Consider the following 26,627-nt stretch of genomic DNA (forward strand, 5'->3'; position numbering starts at 1 on the left):
CTGGAGGAAACACACACACAGTTCACGAGGTTCAGTCAATTCAGAGACTTCCCTGCAACACAGCTTCAACAGTATCCAACTTCTCTAGCCTTCACCTCCCGGCCTTCTGTCACTTCTCAACTGTCTTATCTGGTTAAATAAAGGTCAAATAAAATGAAATAAGAGTGACGAAATGGTTATATAGTTAGATTAGTTCAGGGTCAGCAACCTTTACTATCAAAAGAGCCATTTTAGGCGAAAAAAATAAAATCTGTCTGGAGCCGCAAAACATTTAAACATTGTGATGAAGGTAACACAGTTTATAGTCTAAGTATATAGTATATATTGTAAGTCTAATGCAGTGAGGGCCAAAGAGACAATGTAATACGGAGTGTTAGGGCCACATTGAGGGAAAACACATCTGAGATTTACAGAATAAAGTCAGAATATTATGAGAATAAAATCATAACTTTACGAAAAAAAAGTCGGAATATTACTAGAATAAAGTCATAATATATAAAGTCATAACTTTACAAGAAAAAAAGAAAATAACACGTCAAATTACTACTTTATATATTATGACTTTATTCTAGTAATATTACGACTTTTTTTTTCTCGTAAACTTCTGACTATATTCTCATAATATTGCTGGTGGTGGTGGTTCTTCTGGTGTTGGTGGTGGGGGTCGGCATCAGCAGAGTAAAGGGTCAGGCTGCACCTTACTGTCAGGATCAATCAAAGAAAATTGGATTTTTTTTTTTTTTTTTTTTAAATTGCATTTTTTGTATATATACTGTATATATATATATATATATATATATATATATATATATATATTTTTTTTTTAAAATATTTTTTCTGTCTATTGACCGTTGGGTAGAAGCCAGTGGGAAACCTCCAGGTCTGAGAATTGAAGCGAAAGCTGAAGAACCTTAAACCTGCACCTGTCTTCCAGCCAGCAGGGGGCGACTCCTGTGGTTGTATAGAAGTCTATGAGAAAATGACCCTACTTCTCTCTTGATTTATTACCTCAGTAAACATTGTAAACATGAGTTTATGGTCTCAATCTCTAGTTTCAAGTCTTCTTCAATACAGCATGATGTTCATTTAGTAAATTATGGTCCCATTTAGAGTCAGATAGACCATAAAGCAGGGGATGCTTTAGGGCGGGGCTACCTGCTGATTGACAGGTCGACACCACGGCGTTGTCCGGTCCGGGAGTTGTCTGTGTTTTCGTCTTACAACTTTAACCCTTTCACAGCGTGTTTTCACTTCATCACAGTTAATCATAACATTTTCGTCGCCTAAAAATGTCTTCTTCAGCGTTCAGTTGTACTCCGCCCTCTAGTGTCACTTCTGGTTCCACAAATCCAAGATGGCGATGGCCAAAATGCCGAACGTGAGGCTTCAAAACGACAACGGTATGAGGACTTGTTGATCTCCTGCCAGGAAACGCTCCTGTGGGTCGTATTAGAGGGTAGGAACAAGACACTTACAGTAGGGGTGGGCGTTCCTTTTTTTTTTTTTGTGACGTCACCCATTTGTTTGTGGACAGTTTTGAACCCTCGAGTTCGGCATTTTGGCCGTCACCATCTTGGCTATTTGCAACCAGAAGTGACACGAGAGGGTGGAGCTAAGCACAACCGAATGCTGAATAAGACATTTTTTTAAAAGATTATAGTTATGTTAAACAAGAAGGTTTCAATCCAGAAATATACTGCAGGGACTACAAGAATCATCATATTGGTGTGATTTTATGCATCAAAAGGGTTAAATCGAGCATTTATGAAGTGCTTAGAGGATATCTGAAAATATCGCGATACATATTGTCTATCGCGATATTGCCTAAAAATATCGCAATATTATTTTTAGGCCTTTTCGCCCCCAGCCCTAATTTACAGTATTTGGTTGTATGGTTTGAGGACTTCCCATCAGCCTCAGCTGTACATTGCGTTTACTGCTAATTAACATGCAAACACGCTTCAATAACTAAGATGGTTAACATTTTATATCTGCTATATCTACAAATGAGCATCGTCACTGTGAGAAAGTTGCTCTGCCGACATTTTGTCTGTTACTCTTTCTACTCTGCCGCCCACAAATCCCCTCATTTTCTGGAGGTGTAATACTAAATCACATCTTTTAAATTCAGCTTGTTTTGGCAGTGTCATGTGTAGAATAATACTATAACGTTACCTGAGCTACAGAGGTCATCATTTCTCATTTCCTTTGTGTGTGTGCTGCTAATTAGCAGACGTTAGTCTTTTTATGCAAAGACTTTTTTTGTTGTGCTTTATGGTGTTTCCCTCTTTTTTAGTGTTTCCCGTCGCCATTTCATACCTCCATTATTTTACTGTTTTTGCATAGTGAAGATAAAAAAGGAATAAAAAAACTTCATCGTTTCCATGATTACACAACAGCAGACAGACAAACGCACAGAAAGAAATGTGCTCCCTGCCAACACTAACTGGCAGCAGGTGAAACCATTCTGAGCAGCCTTTAGAGACGGACACATCCGACTAACCTTCATATTCTAACAGCTTTTTATTCATTACTTAAAACATACTGAACATTTCAAAAAAGGAAAGCTCCTTTCAGCATCTCGGCTGGATTTGATTTGACATATTTGAGGAACTGAGAGGTAAAAACAGGAAGCAGTCGTCACGGTCGAGCTGGTGGTCAAATTTTGACCGGTATCAGATCAGAGTGTGTCCACGCAGGACGAGCCCGTCTGGACGAGCCCGTCTGGACGAGCCCGTCAGGACGAGCCCGTCAGGATGAGCTCTGCAGTGTCATACCATCATGGACACACTGGCTTCTGTCATATCGTGAACCTCATCCCAGTTTAACAGAGGTTTAGTGAGATCTATTAGCCTCCACCAGATGTGCACCACATGTGCACCGTGTTAGTATCTAATTTCATCAGGTGGCGTATTTACTGATGGAGCATCGCTCTCCTCAGACTCATCGCGGACAGTTTCATAAAGAGAGACCATCTTTTTTATTCTTCTTCCTTGCAAAAACAAGGCGCCTATTACCCACAATGCACCTCGACCCTCGTTCCTCTATTCAATTTTTTTTTATGATATTTTTCTCCTATACAGTGCTAGTACTGATAGGAAAAATGAAAAGGAGATCGCATGAAGAGACACTTCCTGGTTGATATTTGGCTTCATGAGATCAGTGTAAATGACACACAGCAGAGCAGTCATGTCATCATAGTCAGTACAGATGTCTTTACAAACCGTTACCGTATCATTGACGTTTTCCTGTTGGAACCAATCCATCCCCTCCGCCCTCAACACCTCTCTCACTCATATGTCACAACTCATCACCCAGCTTATTCCGCCCTTCATCCAGCCTTCTCCTCCTCCAGCCTGCCCTAAGCTACTCCTGTCAGACAGAGGTACTCGTCTCTCGGGCTGATAAGAGACACTGAGCTGCCATTATTTCCTCCAGTCTAATTAGGAAACTGTCACTCAGCGTGCCATACCCGGACATAAATAAACAAACTGAGGCCGGCCGAAATGACGCAGAATTATGGATTTAAAGCGATGTGGTTTCACTCCTCTGGCCGGCTGTGACGCTCTGAGAGCACGTTTTTAGACCAACCCTGGCTTTTCATGTTGAGTGGACGGGGACGGACTGCAGCCTGACTGATGTTCTCACTTCATCATTCGGAAATTTCAAAAGAAAACTGACCAGAGGCCCGTACTACGAAGCGAATTCATCATACCCAGGGCCAATTAACAGTCTTATTAATTTAACGGAATACTCAAAAGTCAGATATAATTGTTTGGATATAAATAGCTCTAAAAAGTGTAATGAAAGAATGGGTTACACCTCATTATCCCCATTAACATAAATACGGCGTGTATGACTATTTCTTCTCTCAGCTGCCTCCCCGTCTCCGGCGGTGTGAAGCGGACTCAAGACAAAGTAAAAAAAATTTAATATAAAAACATAATTCAAAGCGGTAAACACCCACAGCATACAGCCAGCTGTCCTTCCTGCATCTGTCAGTTTAAACTGTGTTGTTTTTAGTCTGGATTATGACTTAAACTTCTTCATATGTGTGTGATATTATCATACGATCTGCTCTTCGAGCTCTGATTGGTCAGTAGGCGGTGCTTTTATACGAGTTGATCTCTTATCTGGAACATAACCTGCTCCGGAGCAGGTCAGCTGTTCAGCATCAGTTACCATGGCAATCTACCCTGGTAAGAAGTGAACCACCTTCGTAGGACGGAAAACCCTGAAGGGTTAACCCTGAAGTTACCTCGCTAACGCCAAATCCTGCTTCATAATACAGGCCTCAGGCTACTTTACTAAATGGTACATACAGTAAAGAACAGCAGCACATGCCAAAGAAACAATTCATTTTACACATCTTTCTAACATGAATTCATGATTCTACATGAAAACATTTATATCTTTACTCCTAGTCACTGAGCATATGAAGAGATTTGTGACACAAATAATTGGCTCGACTACAGTGATTTGGGGAACATGTCCAGTTTTGCCACCTTTAGACGGGTATTTAAGATAGATAGATTTCTGCCAAACAATGGCAGCGTACCAAACAAGATGTGTTTTAACATTATCCTCTAACTGAGTTTGGCTGGAGCACCAATAAATAAATGAAAGCTGCGAGCAGCGATGAACGGGCCCTCACACCTTCTGGCACGTCGAGGGTACAGGCGGGACGCTGATCGATGCGACCAGTGCAATGACGCCTGTCACAAGAGTCTACGACAAACGGTTCATGAGTTATGAAAGGGGGCGTGCTAACGTCTTGGGGCGGGGCTATGAGTGTATTTTTGCATGTACATGTGCTCAGGACTGGACCACCATCATGCCTGGGAAATCTGGGGCAGATCGGACTATGTACAGTTGAGTTACAACAACTTCCTGTTTCATGGCAAATGGCTCAAAATGGCCGCCATGCCACGGTCAGGTCGTTCAGTGAAATCTCACCATTTGAATAACTTCTCATCCTCAATGTCTTAAGATGGTCCTGACCAAATTTCAAGTCGATCTGATTAAATCTGTGGGAGGAGTTTGTTAAAGTACACGGCCTATAAAATGCTAAAAATGGGTGAAAATCGCATAGTAAATTCAAAATGGCTGACATCCTGTTGAGTTTTGGGCATACCTCCAAGAGGCTTTTTTGTGCATCCTCACATGTTACATCTCTCTGCCAAATTTCATACGTGTAGGTGAAACCGGAATGAGGGGCTCAATTTGTCCAACTTTCTAGGGGGCGCTAGTGAGCCATTTTGCAACACCCAAACCCGAGACCCTTAAAATATCAAATTTTTCACCGCGTCTGATAAGTGTGCCAAGTTTAACAACGTTTTGAGCATGCCCTAATAACTCAACAATAACGGCCTCACTAAGCAGGTATAAAATGGGGAATGTAAACAGCTCTGCCAGATATGCAACTCTATTATTTCAGCACCACGGACACTCTGACCTCACTGTGAGACAATAAGCACAGCACCATGGTGACCTCAGCAAAACAACTCTGTTCATTTAATGTCCCAAAGCATATTGATATGTTTACATGTGGACATTTTTATATACTCAGTTTATCACCTATAACTAATGCAGTCCACAACAGTCCTGTAATACGTGAAGGATATACTGTGGTATTATACAGACAGGTATTTCTAATATTTATATCAATAAGGGTAGGCTGAATAACAAACACCCCTTCTGTATAATGGAAAAGAGTTCAACAGCAGCACAAACTACATCCTCCTCCTCCGATTAGATACCATCACCATACTTGGGTGCCGAATCGATATGTATTATGATTCGATATTAAAATTCATTGTGATTTTTGTTAACTTTTTTACCACTAGACCTTTGGAAGAAGTTGAACCATACACTTCTAGGAACTTTTACTTTGAAAAGTCAAACTGAGTAAAAATATTTGATTGTCAGCATGTATGTAATCAGACTTCATGTCCTGAAGTCAAATATATCAGGATCATTGTCAGGCATTATTTATTATACAGCAACCCAAAAATCAAAGAATAAAGACATTTCCCTAACAGATTAGTGGTATTTTCTTTTTAATTTATAAGGGACATGTAATATTTTATACTTCTGGTGAATAGAATCCATCAATCTTATTTCCATAGATGTATTTTGCATATACAGTTCCCTTTGTTAACACCTTATTTTGAAAAGCAGACGTAGTCCCACGTGTCTACTTCCTCTAACTTCTCCAAGGTGGTCTCTAGCTCTCCCGTCAGCTCGAGATGAGAGTGACAGCCGGCTCGACCGCACGTTACCGCGATACCATAACGTTTCCTGCTAACTTTTTCTGACTTTTTTTTCGCACATATTTCAGCCTTATTTTTGGGGAAATATTTCAAAACATTTTCAGACTTTTATTCAGACATATATCAGCCTTTTTTCGGACATATTTTCGACTTTTTTGGACATTTTTTGGGCCATATTTCAGCTTTTTTCTGACTTTTTTCAGCCTTTGTTCGGACTTATTTTCAGACATATTTTGGCCTTTTTTAGAAGTTAGCGTGCAACTTTAGCCGTGATGTCTAGCTCTGCTTTTCCTGTCAATGTGTGAAACCCAAAGTGTTTCCATCCTTTACTGGATGTGTAGCGTTTACCACACTGGATTTAACATGGGAGGGTAGAGGTCGTATTCACGCTGACCCTCCAACGTTTTATACTTTCTCGACTCAGCTCACTGCGGTTTGTTAATATGACGTCACGTTACTCAGACTACAACAATAAAAGCGGTAACTTCCTTCCAACTCCGCATAGACTCAAATTAAACAAATATATCGATTCTGGGATTAAAATATCGATTTCAAAAATCGTTACAAAAACCGCAATACATAGGTGAATCGATTTTTATTCCCACCCCTAATATACACACAGCAACAAACAGATAAATAGATCAAATAACACACAAGCAGTTCACAAAATCTTCATGTATGTGCCAGCAAAGTACCTCCACTCATTAGATCCATGCTCTATAACGGCGGTGGTTATGTCAAAGCAAGCGACTAATACACGTATTTGGAAATTACCGATCCAAAGCATTTCACCGATGTTTCTGACTGCAAGTAGACATGACTTAGGTGTGTGACGCAACTATGTCATGGCCGGTGTATTGCTCAGGATAAAAGGAAGCTCAGTGTTGAGTGTGAAGTTGTTTGTATGAGTATTCAACCTGTTGTGAACAGGCATGTTTTAGCTTTTTATTAGCTTTTAAACTAGCTACTTATGAAACAACCTGGTCGTTACTTTACTCCAACTCCAGCGTCACGTCTCTCAAGAGGCTGAACCGTCATCAGACCGATAGCAGACGGGTTCCCAGACTGTAGTGACCATGACTGTAAACTGACTTAATGGGTGGAGTGCCCCTTTAACAGGTAGGCTGGAAGCCTTGGAGATGGCCAAAAACCAAGAAGGTGACGGCCAAAAACCAAGATGGTGACATCCAAAAACAAAGAAGGAGACGGCCAAAAACAAGATGGAGAAGGTCAAAAACCAAGAAGGAGACGGTATGAGTCAGTCTTATATAGTTATATAGTTTTAGCCATTCAGCTAGAACCACATTGTTGGAGTTGATTAAACTCGATCCATAAACAACTTTTCATGGCGAAGAAACCTTTTCAAATGTTTGCACCATTTATGTCTGCAACATGTCGTCAGAGTTGAGCCTATTTCATGTTTGTCTCTGTAGGAAACCCATTTATAGACATTGTTGGTTAACAATGTTTGCTATATTCAGCTACAAGTGAGAGGACCTCAATTAGACCCAATGAAATGGCTAATCAGCTTTCCTCTGGAAGGAGAACAGAGCGAGACTCCGAGCCAATGGGATTGACAGGAAAAGGCTTCATACTTGGTGTGTATAATCGCTCCTCTGTTGGCAGATATGGCCTCCTGCCCCGCTGCCACTCAGCTGTGTGGCTCCAAACATTAGAAATGACAATGTTATCAGGCTTCTGTGGCTCTATTGTGTGAGACAGGTGGAAGGAGAACAGGGCTTAGGGTTGCCTGTCTCGAGATAATGGAAGAAGAAAATGAACTCAGGAAGTAAAATGTCAACAAATGGAGTTATCAGCCAGGCTTGTCACACGAACAGAAACTTTTGAGGGTTTGAATATTGTATTATGCTCATTCAGAAACCTTGTTTACCTCATAAATGACTGTCTGAATCACATATATGGTGACTTGTTGCCGTTTGCTACAGAATCTGATTTATCTGATCCAGACAGTGTTTAACATGCACTGTTTCATACATTCACTGCTGTTCTAAAGTTCAGAATAACCTGTTATATTTTATTCTTTCCTTTAATAAGAACTATTCTAACAGAGATAAAAACAGAATCATTCAGACAACAATGGTTTTATTACCATTGAACAGCGTTTTGTTCTCCATCTACTAAACTAAATAACATCTATACGTAGAGAGGGTTTTCTAAAAGACAATTCAGACATATAGAGTCGTCCTCTCACACATCTGACTGGACTCAATCCAGCTTTGTGGCAGCACATTACTAACTGTTGAGCGGCGGTGTACATGCATATGGCACATTATTTGTTGAGCAGTAATACAAGGAGCCATCAACAAATTGGAAAGACAATGAGATTGTGGAGGATAAACAGCCGGCAGGAATGGAAAGTGGCATGTATATTAAAGGAATCCGTGGCCTACCATCCATGTCGTATGGAGAATAAGTTTATCAGACAAGCAAGGCAAAATAAATAAAAATCTATTTAGGCTGCCTACTGCCACGCTCGACACACTGCTGCCTCAGATCATGCATCACAGCACACTAACCACAACAGCCTGAAACACTGAGAGGAGACGGCAGAGGCTTAGCAGCAGGCACAGGAGGAAATCAACCATCATATAGAATAAACTGCATTATTAACTCTTTCATGTTACTTCAAGTAAAAACCAAGCAAGTCACAAGGCAGACATGTTTAGCTCTTTCCCTCTGCAGAGACGTGACATTATGTTATGTATGTATTATGCTATGAATCTGTGGGCTTTTGTCTCCACTGTACCTTGATCTAAAGTTGGGCTTTGCTCAGGAGGTGGTATTAAAACTAAGTGCTGGGTTCTTTCAGGGCTCGCTGGCTGTGCTGTCAATCATGATTGGTCAAGAAGATGTGTTGTAGAAGGCGACGGCCAAAAACCAAGAAGGGGACGGCAAAAAACGAAGGAGACGGCCAAAAACCAAGACAGCGACGGCCAAAAACCAAGAAGGCGACGGCCAAAAACCAAGAAGGCGATGGCAAAAAACCAAGATGGAGACGACCAAAAACCAAGATGGTGATGGCCAAAAACCAAGATGGAGACGGCCAAAAACCAAGAAGGCGGCGGCCAAAAGCCAAAATGGAGACGGCCAAAAACCAAGATGGAGACAGCCAAAAACCAAGAAGGAGACGGCCAAAAACCAAGAAGGAGATGGCCAAAAACCAAGCTGGAGATGGCCAAAAATCAAGATGGCGACAGCCAAAATGCTGAACTCAAGGCGTCAAAACTGCAGTCCACAAACCAATGGGTGACGTCACCGTGACTTCGAACTCTTCTTATATACAGTCTATGTATTTTCCCTATAACTAGTACCAGCTGACGTCCTGTAGTCCTTTCCAGCACACTTCAGACCTATTAAATAAAGTGTTGCCATATAATGATGTGAATGTGGTCATTTTTTGCATTAAGAATATGACTTTTAACAGACAGTTCAGGAACTTGAGTCTAATTTTCATAATTTCTATCAGTTTTGATATGACGGAACTTACCAAAGCAGTATACTAGCATATATCTGGTAACATGCACAAAACACAGGTCCAACCGAGCAGAAAACAAGAGCAGTTACACGACCAGACAGGCTGTAAACAGACCAACAGTTTATCCAAATGATTGAACCACTTTATCTGGAGGTCAAACTGAAAGTCTTTCTAATTCATTGCACAAGAAAAGTCAGGAAGTCAGTCTGTAAACTGTGATGGATATAATCTTACTGTTCACTTTCATTTTCTCCTCCAAAGACGTTTAACTAACGTGGAGGTTTGTTTCCAATCTGAGTGTTTAACTGCTCGAGGTTCTTGAGCTGTTGTGTGGTGTAATCGAAGTTACGCGTGACTTCCTAGATGTGAACACACAAGAGTTACGAAGCTGAAGCCATAATTAACTTAGTGAGTACAATGTTGTTATTAGAGATGGACTGAGGACCAAAAATAAGAGCCAAGACTTGAGACTTTAAATGTCAGATTGTTTTTGAACGGCTGAATTTGCAAATCAGCCACAACTAGATGAATAATACAGATGATATATATTATATTACAGGTGAAATGAATTTAAACTAACTGCTGCCTGGAAAGCAAATCAATCTGAGGCTTTGAAATGCTTCATTGTTATTAGGCATGCAAAATCAATTGGTCTCATTAAGTGGGTAGTGGCTCTACCTTGTGGGGGAAGACATTTAAATACATTGGTAGACATGTCATAAACAGCAGGGCCTCAGCTTATACGTCAGGAAACCGCATCAACAAGAACACAGAATTTGGACACCAGCCATTAGTGGTAACTAGTGGCTGAGCCGACAGTGATAAATGGATTTTGGAGCCTTTTTCTGGTGCTTGAGGCAAGTTACAATCATAGCCCCGGAGGGGAAAACAACTGCAAACAGCTGTCAGAGAACTCTTTTAGTGGCCTAATGCAGATGGATCGATCCTGAGCAGAAGCAGACAGCAGAGAGGGGAAACGGTGGCCTCAAACATGTGATGCAGACACACACAAAAAAAAACTTTCTTCAACATCGCCGGCAGCACAATGCTTTTCTCACACACAAACTCCATTTTCTGCCCATGAAATGACATTTTGAGACGTGCAGAAATTGGACCCTGACGGGCCAGGGTGTGACATATTGATAGGCCAAGAAGAGGTGATGAGATGGGGGATGAGAGCAGAAACATGGACACATTGGAGGGAAGTTTCTCACAGTCACATCAGGTGGAGAAAATGATGTTTGTCCTTCTAAACTAATTTAGTTAAAAACACAATCACAAAATGAAGACATTTCAGTAAAGTTTGCTCCATTCATGGAGATCACTGCCTGAACTGTTCAGCTTGGAAGGTACAAATAGAAAAGCTTATTAACCTGCACCTCTCTGCTTTAAATGAACTCAACTTTTCACAGGCTTCTGGAGCCGGATGGAGATGTGACATTTACAGCAGATTACAAGAAAGTCATAACAGAATCTGCCTAATGTAACTGCTAACCCACTGTATTCAATCAATTACACCCCACAGAAAGGTGCTAACTAGAACCAACCTAGGGGGTTCTAGAATCCTTTTATATTCCATGGGTTTCATCTAGAACCCACCCAGGGGGGGGCTACCAAGAATCCTTTTATATTCCAAGGGTTTCATCTAGAAGCCACCCAGAGGGTTCTACCAAGAACCCTTTTATATTCCAAAGGTTTCATCTAGAACTCACCTTGGAGGTTCTACCAAGAACCGTTTTATATTCCAAGGGTTTCATCTAGAACCCACCCAGGGGGTTCTAACAATAACCGTTTTATATTCCAAGAGTTTCATCTAGAACCCACCCAGGGGGTTCTACCAAGAATCCTTTTACATCCCAAGGGTTTCATCTAGAACCCACCCAGGGGGTTCTACCAAGAATCCTTTATATTCCAAGGGTTTCATCAAGAACCCACCCAGGGGGTTCTACCAAGAATCATTTTATATTCCAAGGGTTTCATCTAGAACCCACCTAGGAGGTTCTACCAAGAACCCTTTTATATTCCAAGGGTTTCCTCTAGAACCCACCCAGGGGGCTCTACCAAGAATCCTTTTATATTCCAAGGGTTTCATCTAGAACCCACCTAGGAGGTTCTACCAAGAACCGTTTTATATTCCAAGGGTTTCATCTAAAACCCACCCAGGGGGTTCTACCAAGAATCCTTTTATATTCCAAGGGTTTCATCTAGAACCCACCCAGGGGGTTCTACCAATAATTCTTTTATATTCCAAGGGTTTCATCTAGAACCCACCCGGGGGGTTCTACCAAGAATCCTTTTATATCCCAAGAGTTTCATCTAGAACCCACCCGGGGGTTCTACCAAGAATCCTTTATATTCCAAGGGTTTCATCTAAAACCCACCCAGGGGGTTCTACCAAGAATCCTTTATATTCCAAGGGTTTCATCTAGAACCCACCTAGGAGGTTCTACCAAGAATCCTTTATATTCCAAGGGTTTCATCTAGAACCCACACAGGGTTCCTTGTGAGAACCCTAAAGGGCCAAGGCTGATGTGGTGCAGCACAACCCACAACAATCAGAACTCTCAGTCACAGGTTTTTGGGGGTGTGACTGGGAGGATCTTTTCCATGCTTTCAACAATCCTTTAAGAACTCTTTCTTCCAAAAAGGGTTCCTAATAGAAGAAGATGTTCCCTTCATGTGTCTCTGTAGAGAACCGTTGGTATTCAGTGTCGTCTCATTCAGCTGTGTTGACTACAGCATGAAGGAACTCCTCCCTGCTTCCCGAGGACACTCGCAGGCTTCAGCCACCTCTCTAACATTTTCACAGCGGCTCTGTGAAATCTTTATGACGGCTTTAATTTGCTGCGTGGCCCTGGCAGTAGCTGGAGGGGGCAGGGTGAACGCTGTATCAATTCAACACGCTAATGCGACTCACTTAACCAACAGGGCTTCCATGCAGACCACCACCCCCCCCCATCCCAGAGATATTTGTGCTGCTGACAGCAAACCGCTGTAGTGCCCTCTCCACTGGGGGCCAAGGAGAAGAGCCAGCCGTCCTGAAGGTAAAGCAATTAAGTGGATTATCTGTTCCCACGGGGAGAGAGAATGCTTGGGTAGCGTATTGTGAATGAAGCCTCGGGGCCAACAACCACAGGACTCATTTATGAAATACAGCTCAAGGTCATCTGAGGTGGATGCTACCTGGAAGTTAGCACTATAAATATTTCTCTGAGAGTCAATTCAATGTTTAGCTGTGCAAAATGGACCTACTTCTATTTAGTGTAAAACAGAATGAAATTATTTTACATGTAATAATCTCTCGACTGTCGCTTCCCCGTCTGAAGTCTTGTAAAAATGTAAAAAGCCAATTAGAAACTCCCTCGCATGTATCTATCCATAGGAATCATTATTCTCCAGAAGGCATAGTTGGGTTTCCTCTCAGTTCCTCACCATGATTACAGAAACATGACATTTAATGCATCACATAGCTGACAGAAACCCAATTACTTAAGCATTTCTAAACACAGCGATTGGGCCTCTCTGCTCTTTTTAAGACAGCTTTTCACCATTTCTGTTTTCCATGTTCTTTCCCACTCGGCCAAGCTGACCTAATCTTGACAGAGTCACAGGGTGCAAATATACTTTAATTCAACAAGACCAACGCAATGCTCCTTTCTGGATACAAAGGAAGGGACCAAATATGCATAACTGCAAAACAAAAACGTTGAGCACATCCCTCATGGATGGATAAAATTAGGGATGCACTGATACCACTTTTTTCAGACCGAGTACAAGTACAAGTACTTACATTTGGGTACTCGCCGATACCGAGTACCGATACGATTACTTCTCTGTGCCAAAAGACCCTCGTTAACAACCTGCTGGAGAGTGACCGACACACGGCAGGCTGGGGAGTCCCGCATACGAGGCGGTGCGCTGCGACCGGCTCTAGGTCGGCTCGGAAAGGCTCGGGGCGAAGGTGCTTCCCAGGGCCGTGGCCACAGTGTCACTGGAGCGGACTGTCCTTAGTACGCCCCAACCGCGTCGTGCCCAGGGGCACGCGCCAGGGGTCTGCAGCAATGTCTGCAACCCACCCGACCCGTCTTGAAAAACAGACAAAGGAATCTAACGCACGCAGAGTCAGAGGGTGCAAGCAAAACCCTGTGGCGCAATGAAAGTGAGGGCCGGAGCGCGCCGCCTGAAGCGGGATCCCGGCCCCGCGGGGTCGGGTGCACCACCGGCCTGTCTCGCCCCGCACTGTCGGGGAGGTGGAGCGTCACGCTGCAGTAAAGTGGTATCGGTGCCGTTGTATCGGAGCCGTTTTTGCGAGTACGAGTACAGTATCAGACCCGATACCCGATACTGGTATCGGTGCATCCCTAGGTAAAATGGTAAAATCCTCCCTTAATCTAGACCTATACTACTAAAACGCTGGTATTTATAAGCTTTCTGTAATTGAGACTGCAGCTGTGAATGCTGACATGTTGCAGTGAGATATTTCCCTGTCAGCCTCAGGACTCTCTTCTCCCCCTCCCCTCCCACCCTCCCACTTTTCCCCTGGCACACTCTCTCATTTTCATTTAACGCTATCACAGGTAGCCGGGCCTCCTGGGCCTCCTGGGCCTGAACATTGCTGCAGACTACATGCTTGTGGAGGCTCTGCTCGTGGTGGCCAACTGGGACACGGAGCCATGCATGCTGAGGAACCAGTAGAGCAGGAATGTCTTCCCATAGGACTACATCTCCTTACAGGGGTAACTTTACTATTCTGGCTTGGTAAATGGAAAATAAATGGTTTTTAGCCTTCATTTTCTTGTTCCTGCTCAATTGAGGAGTTTATGGGCCCTAAGGTTGTTTTCTCTGCTAGACGAGGGGCTACAATTACATAAATGAAACAAGAAGAAGTATTTAACATGTGCTGAAACCAGAAATAAGATATCCTTTTGGTTTTAGGAGCAATGAGCTTTTACTTTCTGTGACCTACAGTAGCTTGGCTCAACACAACCTGGGAACCCATCAGCTGTCGGTCTGACAGTGGTTCAGCCTCTGGGGGCAACGGCTAACATCTCTGGTGTTCTGGTGTAGCCAGCAGATGGATGTATGAAGAGAACTGGATCCAGCGTTGGAGGCGGGGCCCCGTTCAGTCCTATGAAAGTGCCTCAGTGGCGCATGAAGCCTAAATGGCTCAATTTCCGTCTGGAAAAGTACCCGGATCTTGGGCACATGGAACATGCGCCACGGCTTGCGCTCCAGCCTCGGTCTGGGTCTCATTTAAATGAACGAAGGAAGGGAAATAACTCTGGATTCAGCTATTAGTGCGTTTTACAACTTTAAAACTTAATTTTTTAAATAAGGACTATTAGAGTGTTCATACTGGGAAGTTGATTCACCGCAAAATAAATTGTCCGCTGAGTTACAGACGTCTCTTTCCCAATGTAAGTCTATGGGGAAAAGTCTTTTGGGGTCCAATGGCATCACGTGACGGACACGGAAGTTGCAGTACCGCCGTTTGGCCACTATGAAAGTTGGGATCAACGACCGGCGCTCTTCCTGGAGGCTTGAGCCAGCAGATATCTGGGCCAAAACTTCCTCTTCTGTTCACCTGTTATTGTTAACAGTCTGATAAGCTACTTGAGAGGCAACAATGGATTTGTTGCATCCCTTTTAAGGGATACTCCGTAAATAACAATATTGTAGAGCAGATATGTAGAGAGCTGAGGGGAAGAGACGAGAGCTTTGGAAGTTTCAGAGAGGTTTAAAAAACTGATCTGAAAGTCGTGTGAAATGCAGCTGTTCATATTCAGAAACAATTTAAAGAGATCTTATGTGACCGCTCTCGAGTTCCTGACCTTGTAGCCACCAGTTCAACCTCTGACCAGGTGATCTGAGGCGACAGGCTTCAACTTTGTTCGAGCTCAAATGACTTTTTCATTTTCCAGAAGGTGTCAGGAGGTCGGCGTGAGAGATTCCAGGTTTCCCCTTGCGGTCGCTGACCCTCCTCCACCCCATTGTCTCTGCATCACTGGCCTCGCCGTGCACAACAGATGGCTATCACTGTTCTCTTCACCCCAGTCAAAGCCGGGCCGGGTCCTCTGCTATCTCCCAGAGAGAGACGGCTCAGGGCTGATGTTGAATTTCACACCCCATGGCATCAGGATTAGCGAGAGCAGGAGCTGATGGACAGGCAGGTGGAGGAGGTGGAAGGGTGGAAGGTTGGTGCTGTCTACTGATGCCTAACAAGAAGCGGATGTCTATGCACGCCTCACAGTTACTGTCCGTGCTCTCAGCTGGCTCCAGCTTTCACAGGTATAGCACATTAATGAAGTAGTGTGTTTCCAGGAATAATAATCACTTTCCTATCGCGTCTACGCTCCTTAAAGGACACATGTTCACATGGATGCTGATTTATGGACCAAAGATAAGCCACAAAACTAAAGCATCTACAGCAGCATTTGAACAGAATATAGACAGATTATTGTGTCATGTGACTTGTTACTGAAGATGGTGGAAACAGTGGAAATGTGAGTGAGAGGTGGAGAGAGGAGTGGCGGTGTCGGAGTTTGTTGTGTTGGAGGACAGAAAGCGTAGCTTAGTGTTATCTAAAAGATTTTCAATATCACGGCTGAATATTTAGATGATTTCTACAACGTGGATGAGACGTAGTAGTCATTTAGACACAAAAACATGTGGCAACAGGGTCCAGGCTGAAAAATAGTGAAGTTAACCTTTAAACCTTTAATGATCTGATTCCTTCTTGCAGCGCTGTACAGGAGTAGTAACAGCAGGGATGCACCCATACCACTTTTTTTCAGACCGAGTACAAGAACTTACATTTGGGTACTCGCTGATACCGAGTACCGATACGAGTACTTCTCTGTGCCTAAAGACCCTCGTTAACAGCCAGCTGGAGGGTGTGAGTGACACACGGCAGGCTGATGGAGTCCCGCATACGAGGCGGTGCGCCGCCACCGGCTCTAGGTCGGCTTGGAAAGGCTCGGGGCGAAGGTGGCTCGCGGCCGCAGCTTTACAGCACTTCCCACCCGGACTGGTACCGGTGCATCCCTATTACAAATCTTGCATTGAATCTGGCTTAGATTAAAAGTCAACATAGTCAACGTAGAAGTGCTAGATGAGTGTGCCCTTCATGCTGCGGTTCTCTACCTGTGTGACGGACTCACAGCCTTGAGCCCTGAGGAGAGTCGGGTTATCAGCAGAGCTTCAGGCCGACCTGGCTGCAGGGAGGAGGGGAGCTGGGGTGCTCTATCAACTCCTCCACATCACAGAGCGCCGGCTGTTTGCCAGACACAGATCTGCGGCTGCGGTTTTGGGCCGACAGACACATCCCTTAGCGGCGGCGTGCCGTACACGCCTCACAGAGCACATCGGCTTATACCTCGTCTGGAATTCACTTTTGCTCCCAGTAGATTAAACTCACACTTCAGTTCATCTCACAACACCCCGCTTAGCAGGGACACGAAAATGATGGGCTTCTCACACCCGCCCCGCATGCAAAATATGTACAATGGCTCCCGTCTTTTTACACATTAGTACTGTTTACCACACTCTCCATGAATAACAGTTCAAATTCAATTCTCCCGAGTGGGATAAAAAGATGAAAAATCACTGCTGCTGTGGCTTTTTGTGGCGATAGCTGGGATGTGAATTAATGTGAGGATTAAGTGCACTTGATTTCAGCAGCTAGTGAAAATATTAGCAGAGGTTTGCGATCGTGCACGGAGCAAATGAAGCACGATGAGACGGAGTTGAGCGGATCTGTAGTTCTGCTCTTTGCCTCAGAAGCAAGCTACAACAAACACTAAATATATACATGTCTGACATTTACTGAGAGAGGAAGTAAACGCTTCTGCAGAGTGTTTTCTTATTAAGGATTCATTGACACGTCTGGCACAGTTAGACGATACCAACAGTGTGAGGAGATGCAGGGACACACCTCTGAGCTGAAGTCAAACACAACTCAACATCTGTCATGAGAGAGGTAATTCATCCAGAAAGAACAAACAGTCTTAATGACTCTATATATTATTTATATTATTATATACGACAGAGTATCAGGGTCACATTGAGGGGAAAAAAAACAGACATTTTGAGAATAAAGTCATAACTTTACAAGAAACAAAGTCGTACTATTACGAGAATAAAGTCATATCTTTAGGAGAAAAAAAGTTGTAATATTACGAGAATTAAGTCATAACTTTACGAGAAAAAAAGTCGTAATATTACGAGAATTAAGTCATAACTTTACTAGAAAAAAAGTCGTAATATTACGAGAATAAAGTTCTGACTTTACAAGATAAAATTCGTAATATTACGAGAATTAAATCATAACTTTACGAGATTAAAAGTCGTAATATTACGAGTATTAATTCATAACCTTAGGGGAAAAAAACTGTAATATTAGGAGAATAAAGTCATAACTTTAGGATAAATAAAGTCGTAATATTAGGAGAATAAAGTCATAACTTTAGGATAAATAAAGTCGTAATATTAGGAGAATAAAGTCATAACTTTAGGATAGTAAAGGTCATCTCCTCCTCCTCTAAAGAGTCAGTTCCTCCATCAGGTCTGTGTGGTTCTTTCTTCAGAATAAACTCAGTTTCTTTCACAATCTTTTCCAGGTCCTGATACTGATGATAATGTGCTGCTGATGAGCCAAAAGATGAAGGATTTGGTTATTAGTGAAACCTAAACTAAAGTAGAACTTCACAAGCTGCTCCACGTTCCTCATTTTCACACTATTTCCCCTCTAAAATAACACGTACAATTACTACTTTATAATATTATCACTTTATTCTCATAATACTACCACTTTTTTCTCTACATTTCTGACTTTATTCTTGTAATATTACGACTTTATTCTCGGAATCTCCGATCTTTTTTTTTCCTCAATGAGGCCCTAATACTCCGTCGTAATTATATATACACGTGGTGGAGGAAGTATTCAGATGCTTTACTGAAATAAAGGTACTAATGCCACAGTGTAAAGACACTCTGTTAAACACAGTCAAAATCCTGCAGTAAAAGTATGAAGTATTAAAAGTAAAAGTGTCCCATGTGACTGTTATTCTATGTTCTATCAGTAGATTATTATTACTCATGCATTCATGTAAAAGCAGGATTTAACTGTTGTAGTTGGTTGAGCTCCTTTTCAACTATTAAACTCATGATTATTTTCATTAATCTGCTGATAATGTCTGTTTTGTCCAGTTCAAACCTCAACATTATTAAAACATACATCTGAATTATTAAAATAACTAAAAGGAATCAGCTCATCCTCATCTGTGAAGCTGAAACCATGAAATGTTTTTGTATTACATATGATTGAAACGATCACAATAGTTGCCAATTAATCGTCTGTTTATCGACTTATCGATTAATTGCTTAAACCGTGAAGTACACAAGTACACAAAATACACAGTAGTTTGGTTATCTGAACATATCCAAGTGTTTTGTTTCCATCTACAACATTAATCACGTGTTTAAAACTGTCTCAAACTGCGACTTTAATCCTCGTTTTCCTCCAAACGTATGTTGGTTCTGTAGTTTAGTTTAATGGGAACGTGATTTTGTTTGGGTGGCGGGGGGGGGGACACATCCAGAACCAATACTAATCACATTCTCAGCTACAGAAGAGAGGTTTAGAATTGTGAATCGATTTCTGGAGTTCACTTTGGAAGTAATCGTTATTGTACAATAATTATTATTATTGTACAATAGGTCGATAACGTAGTCGTGTCCATGTGTAGGCCTAATTGTGAGGTCTTATACCAGGGGTCAGCAACCTTTACTATCAAAAGAGCCATTTTAGGCAAAAAAAAAAATCTGTCTGGAGCCGCAAAACATTTGAGCATTGTGATGAAGGTAACACAGTTTATAGTCTAAGTATATAGAATATAAGTCTAATGCAGTGAGGGCCAAAGAGACAATGTACTACAGAGTATTAGGGCCACATTGAGGGGAAAAACATCTGAGATTTACAGAATAAAGTCGTAATATTACGAGAATGAAGTCGTAATATTACGAGAAAAAAGTTGTAATATTATGAGAATAAAGTCCTAACTTTACGAGAAAAATAGTCGTAATATTACGAGAATAAAGTCGTAACTTTAGGAGTAAAAAGTTTGTAATATTACGAGAATAAAGTCGTAACTTTACGAGAAAAATAGTCGTAATATTACGAGAATAAAGTCGTAACTTTAGGAGTAAAAAGTTTGTAATATTACGAGAATAAAGTCGTAACTTTACGAGAAAAATAGTCGTAATATTACGAGAATAAAGTCGTAACTTTAGGAGTAAAAAGTTTGTAATATTACGAGAATAAAGTCGTAACTTTACGAGAAAAAAGTCTTAATATTACGAGAATAAAGTCATAACTATCTCAGATCTTCAATTTATTTTTTTCCCTCAATGTGGCCCTAATACTCCGTCATACCGTCATAGACCTACAACAATGATAAATAAAAATGAAAATGTAAACAAAAACAGTTATTCATTTCCATTTTTAAAAATCCACAGGGAGCCGCTGGAGAGGAGCTACAGAGACACAGGTTGCTGACCCCTGTCTTATACTGTTAGTATGCCCCCATTACAGTGCACTCAAACTCCTGTTAAACCAAGGAGCAGCTCACAGGGAGAGCTGAGCAGCTCCTGGTGCCTCCAGTTCATCGTTTAGTGCTGCTGTTGGTTGAATATTAATGATAAAGGTGGTATTGTTATTATTACTGAACACAAACTCTTCTGATTATAAACAGTATGAAAACAATATCAGTATAATATATCTTTTATACAATGAATGTCAGTAATGAGGTAAATTCAGGGTGATGCTGATAGAACGTGTCCCACCCACAGCTGAGCAGGTCTGATCTGCTTCTACTAAAACTGCAGATGAAATGACTTTTTGTTGGTTTTATACGGCTATAGCAGCATTTTCATTGCATTTGTTTATCTTTAAAAATGACATTTCATATGTCAAATATTTAATGTTTCATGCGTCGCTCTTGTCCATTAAAAGAACTTTTATTTCATTTAAATGGAGAGAAATTCACAGAGATTGTTGAAAGTCCACATTTACTGTGAATGGACATCTCAGCCGAGTTTTTTGGGGGGGGGTTTCTGAGAAGGTCCGTTTAAAAAATGTCAACCTTATGTGTTCATGTTATCATAATTTTAATCTCTAAAATACTGATAATGTCTCAAAATTCCAGCATCTGTCAGGCTCTCGTATTATTTTCTTTTCAATTCTGAGGACAGATTTTTGGATTCCTCTTTGTTATTTGACTCCTTGCAGTAAGTTACGTACTAACATAGTGATCAAGATCTTGTTCTGGTATGAAGAAATAACTGACAGAATATTAAAAGTGCATTCTTTAGCCCTCTTTGTGTTTAAGTTCTGATGTTTCAGAAGACATCTTAAGACCTTCAGTACATCAAGTTTGGATTAAAACATGTTATTCACCACAAGAATCCAGCAGAATTTACACTTGAAATCTATTATATTTTGTGCTATTTCCATAAAGAAAGATGATGCCTATAGAGCTCAAAGAAAAAAGAAAAAAGTTAAATGTGAGATCCTTCAGAGTTGTGTCTTGTTCTAACCAGCACATCTACGTAGAGCACATGGAGTCATCAGGACAACAAGTAGCTTCATCTGACCTTCCATGATGACAATCAACCAATCCAGTCCATGAACAACACCAACACAGTCCTCTGAACAGCAGCGCTGCTCCAAACTCCCTGTTGTAGGTCCTCTAACACACACAGACAGACGGAGTAGACGGAGTATAGAGCAGCAGGCAGAGGACGGAGGTGTACCTTTGCGCTCGGAGCGTTTCTTCCTCCTCCTCCTGCACCTGCGGCGGACCAGGCAGTAGTAGGCTGCTGTCGGGGGTGAGCTGTCCAGCAGCAGAGCCATGGCTCGGCCTCACTCGCTCTAATCTGTCCCCCTCAGCTACCCTGCAGGCTCCGATGTGCTCCTCACTCCCCCAGCCTAATGCTGAGGACTGACACACAGTGTGCCTGGACAACTTTAGACAGAGGAGGGAGGGGATGGGAGGGAAGGGGAGGGGAGGGGAGGGGAGCGGCAGTCAGCCGAGCACATGAAGCAGCCACAGAGCTGCTGTCACATAGATGGGCTGGGACGCCTTCTGCTCTCCTCCTCTGGCTCCCCCCCCTACTCTCTGATCCACAACTTGGCATAAAAGCGCTCTTGAAAAAATACCAGAAAGGACCTTTTGAATATGCACCTGACACTACATGAGACAGTAACTGTAAAAGTGCTAAACACCATTACAGGAACAGCCGATTACACTGTTGTCAGGCTATTAAATAGGCGTTATCAGACCCTGTAAGCCCCATACATGTGGGTCAGAAGGGACCTACTACACTCATTAGTAGGTTTTATCATCTATTCACATGGTAGATCACCGAAAGAAGAAGACGACAGTGACCTCTAGCGACCGTAGTAATTATGACAGGAGCAGAAAAGGAAGTCAGACACTGTAGTATTGACAGGGTGAAACCAACTTTGTGTTTGTAGTATATGAGCCCAAAACAGAGTGTTTTCCCCTAAACTTAATTGTGTTTTTTTTGTTTCCTAAACCTAAAGGAGTTGTAGCTTTAAACCTAAATGAGTTATAGTTTTAAACCTAAAGGAGTTGTAATTTTAAACCTAAAGGAGTTATAGTTTTAAACCTAAAGGAGTTGTAATTTTGTTGTATAAACCTAAAGAAGTTGTAGTTTTGTTGCCTAAACCTAAAGAAGTTGTAGTTTTATTCCCTAAACATAAAGAAGTTGTAGTTTTATTCCCTAAACCGAAAGAAGTTGTAGTTTTGTTGCCTAAACCTAAAGAAGTTGTAGTTTTATTCCCTAAACCTAAAGAAGTTGTAGTTTTGTTGCCTAAACCTAAAGAAGTTGTAGTTTTATTCCCTAAACCTAAAGAAGTTTCAGTTTTGTTGCATAAATCTAAAGAAGTTGTAGTTTTGTTGCCTAAACCAAAAGAAGTTGTAGTTTTGTTGCCTAAACCTTAAGAAGTTGTAGTTTTATTCCCTAAACCTAAATAAGTTGTAGTTTTGTTGCCTAAACCTAAAGAAGTTGCAGTTTTGTTGCCTTAACCTAATGTTGAGGATTGAAACAAAAACTTTAGGTTTAGGCAACAAAACTCCTTGGTTAGGTTTAAGATCATGGTTTGGGTTAAAATAAGTAGCCTATGTTTGTAACTTGTGTACGTGGCATTAGTTAAGTATATGTAACTAAAGTACAGTAAAATAAGTGACTTTTGGTTTCACAAAGGACACAAACAGAGGTGAAAGTCCTGTGTTTGTTAGACCCGTCCATCCTCCCTACGAGGACTTTGTCTCTCTTTATACTACGTCACCTGACTGAGACAGCCCTGACGTCCTGGCTCACCATTACCTGGGTTATATACGAATTAGTATTACTTTTCAGAAGTGTAAGTAGGAGCAGTGAATGGGAACAGGTTGCCCTGATAGATCATTGGATGGAGGAAGAAAACATGCAGAATATGTAGTGATACTAGGCAACTATAACTAGTGGTGCCCTCCACCACAGACAAAAGTCTGAGAAAATAATTTCAGCTAGAGCTGGGTGACTCCTAGTGGTAGTGTGGAAGAAGACAGCACTGCCCATATACCCCATAAAATAATAATTAGATTAATATAAACCTGAGAATGTTTTATCTGTCCACCTGCTTTAAAGGTCCCATATTGTAAAAAGTTTGATTTTCATGTCTTTTATATTATAAAGCAGGTTTAAGTTCTATATACTGTGAAAGTATCGAAGCGCTCAATATACGGAAAAATACACACAGCCTGTATTCAGAAATTGTGCGTTTGAAACAAGCCGTTAGGATTTCTGTCCATTTGTGATGTCACAAATATACAATATTTAGACCATTACACGGTTTTATACATACTAAATGTGTCCCAGTTTATTCCTTGTTGCAGTGTATGGGAATGACATCAGCTGACAGGAAGTAAACATGGACCCAGACTGTTGCCAGGCAACGCAATTCTGTGGCAATTCCGTTGAAATGCACTAAAACGGAGCGTTTCAAACAGAGGGTAAATACAGGTATATTCAAGCAGACAGTACGAGGAAAATAAAAGTTTTTTTGAACATTACAGCATATAAACATGTTGTAGTAGAAACACAAAATACAAGTATGAAACTGAAAATGAGCACGATATGGGACCTTTAATTTCAACTGTGAATTCTGAAGTTGTATAATATCAGATTTGTGTGTAACATTGTGAGTTGAACATGAAGGGTGAAGAGTGTGAAGAGCTAAAGGGCTGGTTAGGATTGTCCTGCTAATATATCATCACCACAACTCTTCTGTGCATATCTGTACAATATGAATTAATGGTATTCTATTCATTCAATGCATTCACTCAATGTTCAAAGGAAACTACAGTGTTGCTACGACAGTTTGAAGGTCAGCACTGCCCCCTGGTGGGCTATGCTGGAACTACAACACCACACACTGTTTCTTCATTACCCAGGTATAATGATGATGAGCAGAGAAATGAATGTTAAACTATAATGGGGAAACACACAGCAGATATTTGGAACAGAGGCCCAGGAGGAACTAATGTGATTAACAGAGTCCATCAGCATCATTATTAGTTACACCCGTGCTTTTCCCTCTGTGGCAACGTAAAATAGAGTAAAGATCTACTGGATCCTCACTAACCAGAGAGGCTGTGATAGGCTGGAGACCTGATGGGCCTTCAGATGGCCCTCTCTGGGTACCAGACCCTCCACAGACTACATTAACACCTTAACAAGCTCCTTCTCATCACAGCTCTATACCGTCTGCTGTGGCTGTGTTGTCTACAATTCTACAATTTCATTTAGCAGACGCTTAAGTCCAAAGTACGGATGCTAATTTTGGAGAAAAAAAACGTTAATTATTAACATCCCTAGTTCAAAGCGACGTACATCTGAGAGTTCCTACAACACAAGCAAGGATCTAGATAGGAGGGAACAACGTGAGTAAGAGGCAACAACAGCTTCAAGTGTGATCAGACACATGGTGCCGACAGGCCGTGCACAGAGGCAACGCACATGGTCGATAGAAGCAGACTTTTATTTTTTTTGTCATCGACATCATTAACATTATCAACAGCGCCAACAAGGTCATCATCATCATCATGAATATCCTAATCGACATCAGCAACATCCTCAATATCACCAATATCCTCAACATCCTCAATATCATCAATATCCTCAACATCCTCAATATCATCAACATCCTCAACATCCTCAACATCCTCAATATCATCAACATCCTCAATAAGTTCAATATCATCAATATCAATAGCATCCATAGGCTCGTTGGAGATGAACTGCGCCTCGCCTGGAAAGTAGAGGAGATCAGGCGGCGGCAGCGGGGGGCCGAGACTAAAAGCTGCAGTCAAGTCGGACAGTTTCCAGCCGTTTCCTGCAGCCTTCAAAAAATTTACAGGAAGTCACAGAAAAAGTGACTTCCTGTTAGATCCGATCTGTAGGCCACTTATAGTTTTCAGATCACATTGGGATTTATTTATATTTGTTTGTAAATCTATGTGGAAATGTGCGTGTATCTGGCATTGGATTCTATCCTTTATTATTTTTATGTCCACCCTGTTTTGATAAGTGTTATATAAATACCCTTCATTATTATAGTAATTATTATTATCAACCACACAAGATGTTTGTTAACAGATGAAACCTTTATTGCACAACATGAAACTAATACAATCTAGCGTTAAATATTACAATTACACAGAGAGTTGTGACTTTCTACAACACGTGGTGTTTGCTGTGAAAACTAAGAGCCAATCAGCTCTTTGATCAGGCGCGAGCCAGGCGTTTCCCATAATGCCCTGGGTCTTGCAGTCAGCGGAGAGCAGCTACGGCGCCTGGCTCTAAAAACTGCGGCCGCCTCATCGTTGCCCACGTTTGCACGACGTCAGAGCGAGTCGGCATAAAGTCGGACACAAATCTTACCGGCATGCATTGCGCGGTGATTGCCGATGATCGCTTCTATGCAGGTCATGCTCATCTCCAACGAGCCTAATGATGCTTTGTCAAGTCGGAGGAAATAACCTTATGATGTCATAGTGATGATGAGGCACATTTAGAACTGAAACCCCGGCGTCCCACACTTGATGAAGTTTGAAAGATGTGGATATTTGTTAGGCAGAGGATTTAAGAAAAAGATGCATTATGGGAAATGTAGGATCCAGACTAAAAGTCTGCTGCTTCAACTTTGACCGTTCTTTTCTCTCTGCCACCGTCTGAGGTCCCTGCCTCTGTAGGAACACTCTACTCATCTGCCTCTTTAATATTAAAACATAAATATAGAGTCAGAGGGTCAACCAACCTGGTTTATGTCTTCTTCAGGGTCTGGAAGGACTTCACCAATATTGTGCTCTGAAATAAAGAAAACACGTAATGATATTTATGATGAAATTGCAGCTCACAGACCTAATATTAATATGCATTTGTGCAAACAAAAAGACATATAGCTATATATAAAAATAAGTTTAGCTGGTGAAAATGTGATCACAAATCAGGTCGGCCCACCTCTGATATGGACACAATGTAGTTTGATTGATTATGTATTCATTGAAAAGGCTTCAGCCCGTTAACACATAATGATTCAGTAAAACATCTACATCTGAAGCAGCTGAGGTTCCCGTGAGCGGCCTGTAGGTGGAGCAGCTGGACTCTACATCTCTACACTGAGCACTCCTTCCTCCTCCACTGCTCCCTGTCCTCCCACTCTGCTGTGCATCCCTACATTCATCACCGCTGAAGGAGCTTGTTATTAGGAAGAAGCACATTCCTGTACCCCA

General features: G+C 41.7%; 1 protein-coding gene and 1 long non-coding RNA gene across 3 annotated transcripts in view; one reads left to right on the plus strand and one right to left on the minus strand.

The window, feature by feature from the left end:
• The window catches only part of LOC119483754 (double-stranded RNA-specific editase 1-like), a 69,702-nt gene that overhangs the window by 21,247 nt on the left and 21,828 nt on the right, over nt 1–26,627 (minus strand). The window contains exon 2 of one of the 2 annotated variants that reach the window (XM_037762163.1): nt 26,153–26,202. Coding sequence is in view for 1 of the 2 variants with exons in the window: in XM_037762162.1 (XP_037618090.1) it covers nt 21,580–21,679 (100 nt within the window). In the remaining variant the exon portion in view is untranslated. Of the gene's footprint in view, nt 1–21,579; nt 21,743–26,152; nt 26,203–26,627 lie in introns of those variants that run through there. The other variant, XM_037762162.1, reaches the window with a different exon arrangement.
• Nucleotides 5–22,363, plus strand: LOC119483755. The gene is made up of 3 exons (XR_005205790.1): nt 5–20; nt 6,047–6,048; nt 22,060–22,363. It is a non-coding gene; the product is annotated as an uncharacterized LOC119483755 (long non-coding RNA).

The sequence above is a fragment of the Sebastes umbrosus genome, chromosome 24 (genome assembly GCF_015220745.1).
Source record: "Sebastes umbrosus isolate fSebUmb1 chromosome 24, fSebUmb1.pri, whole genome shotgun sequence".
Classification (NCBI taxonomy): domain Eukaryota; kingdom Metazoa; phylum Chordata; class Actinopteri; order Perciformes; family Sebastidae; genus Sebastes; species Sebastes umbrosus.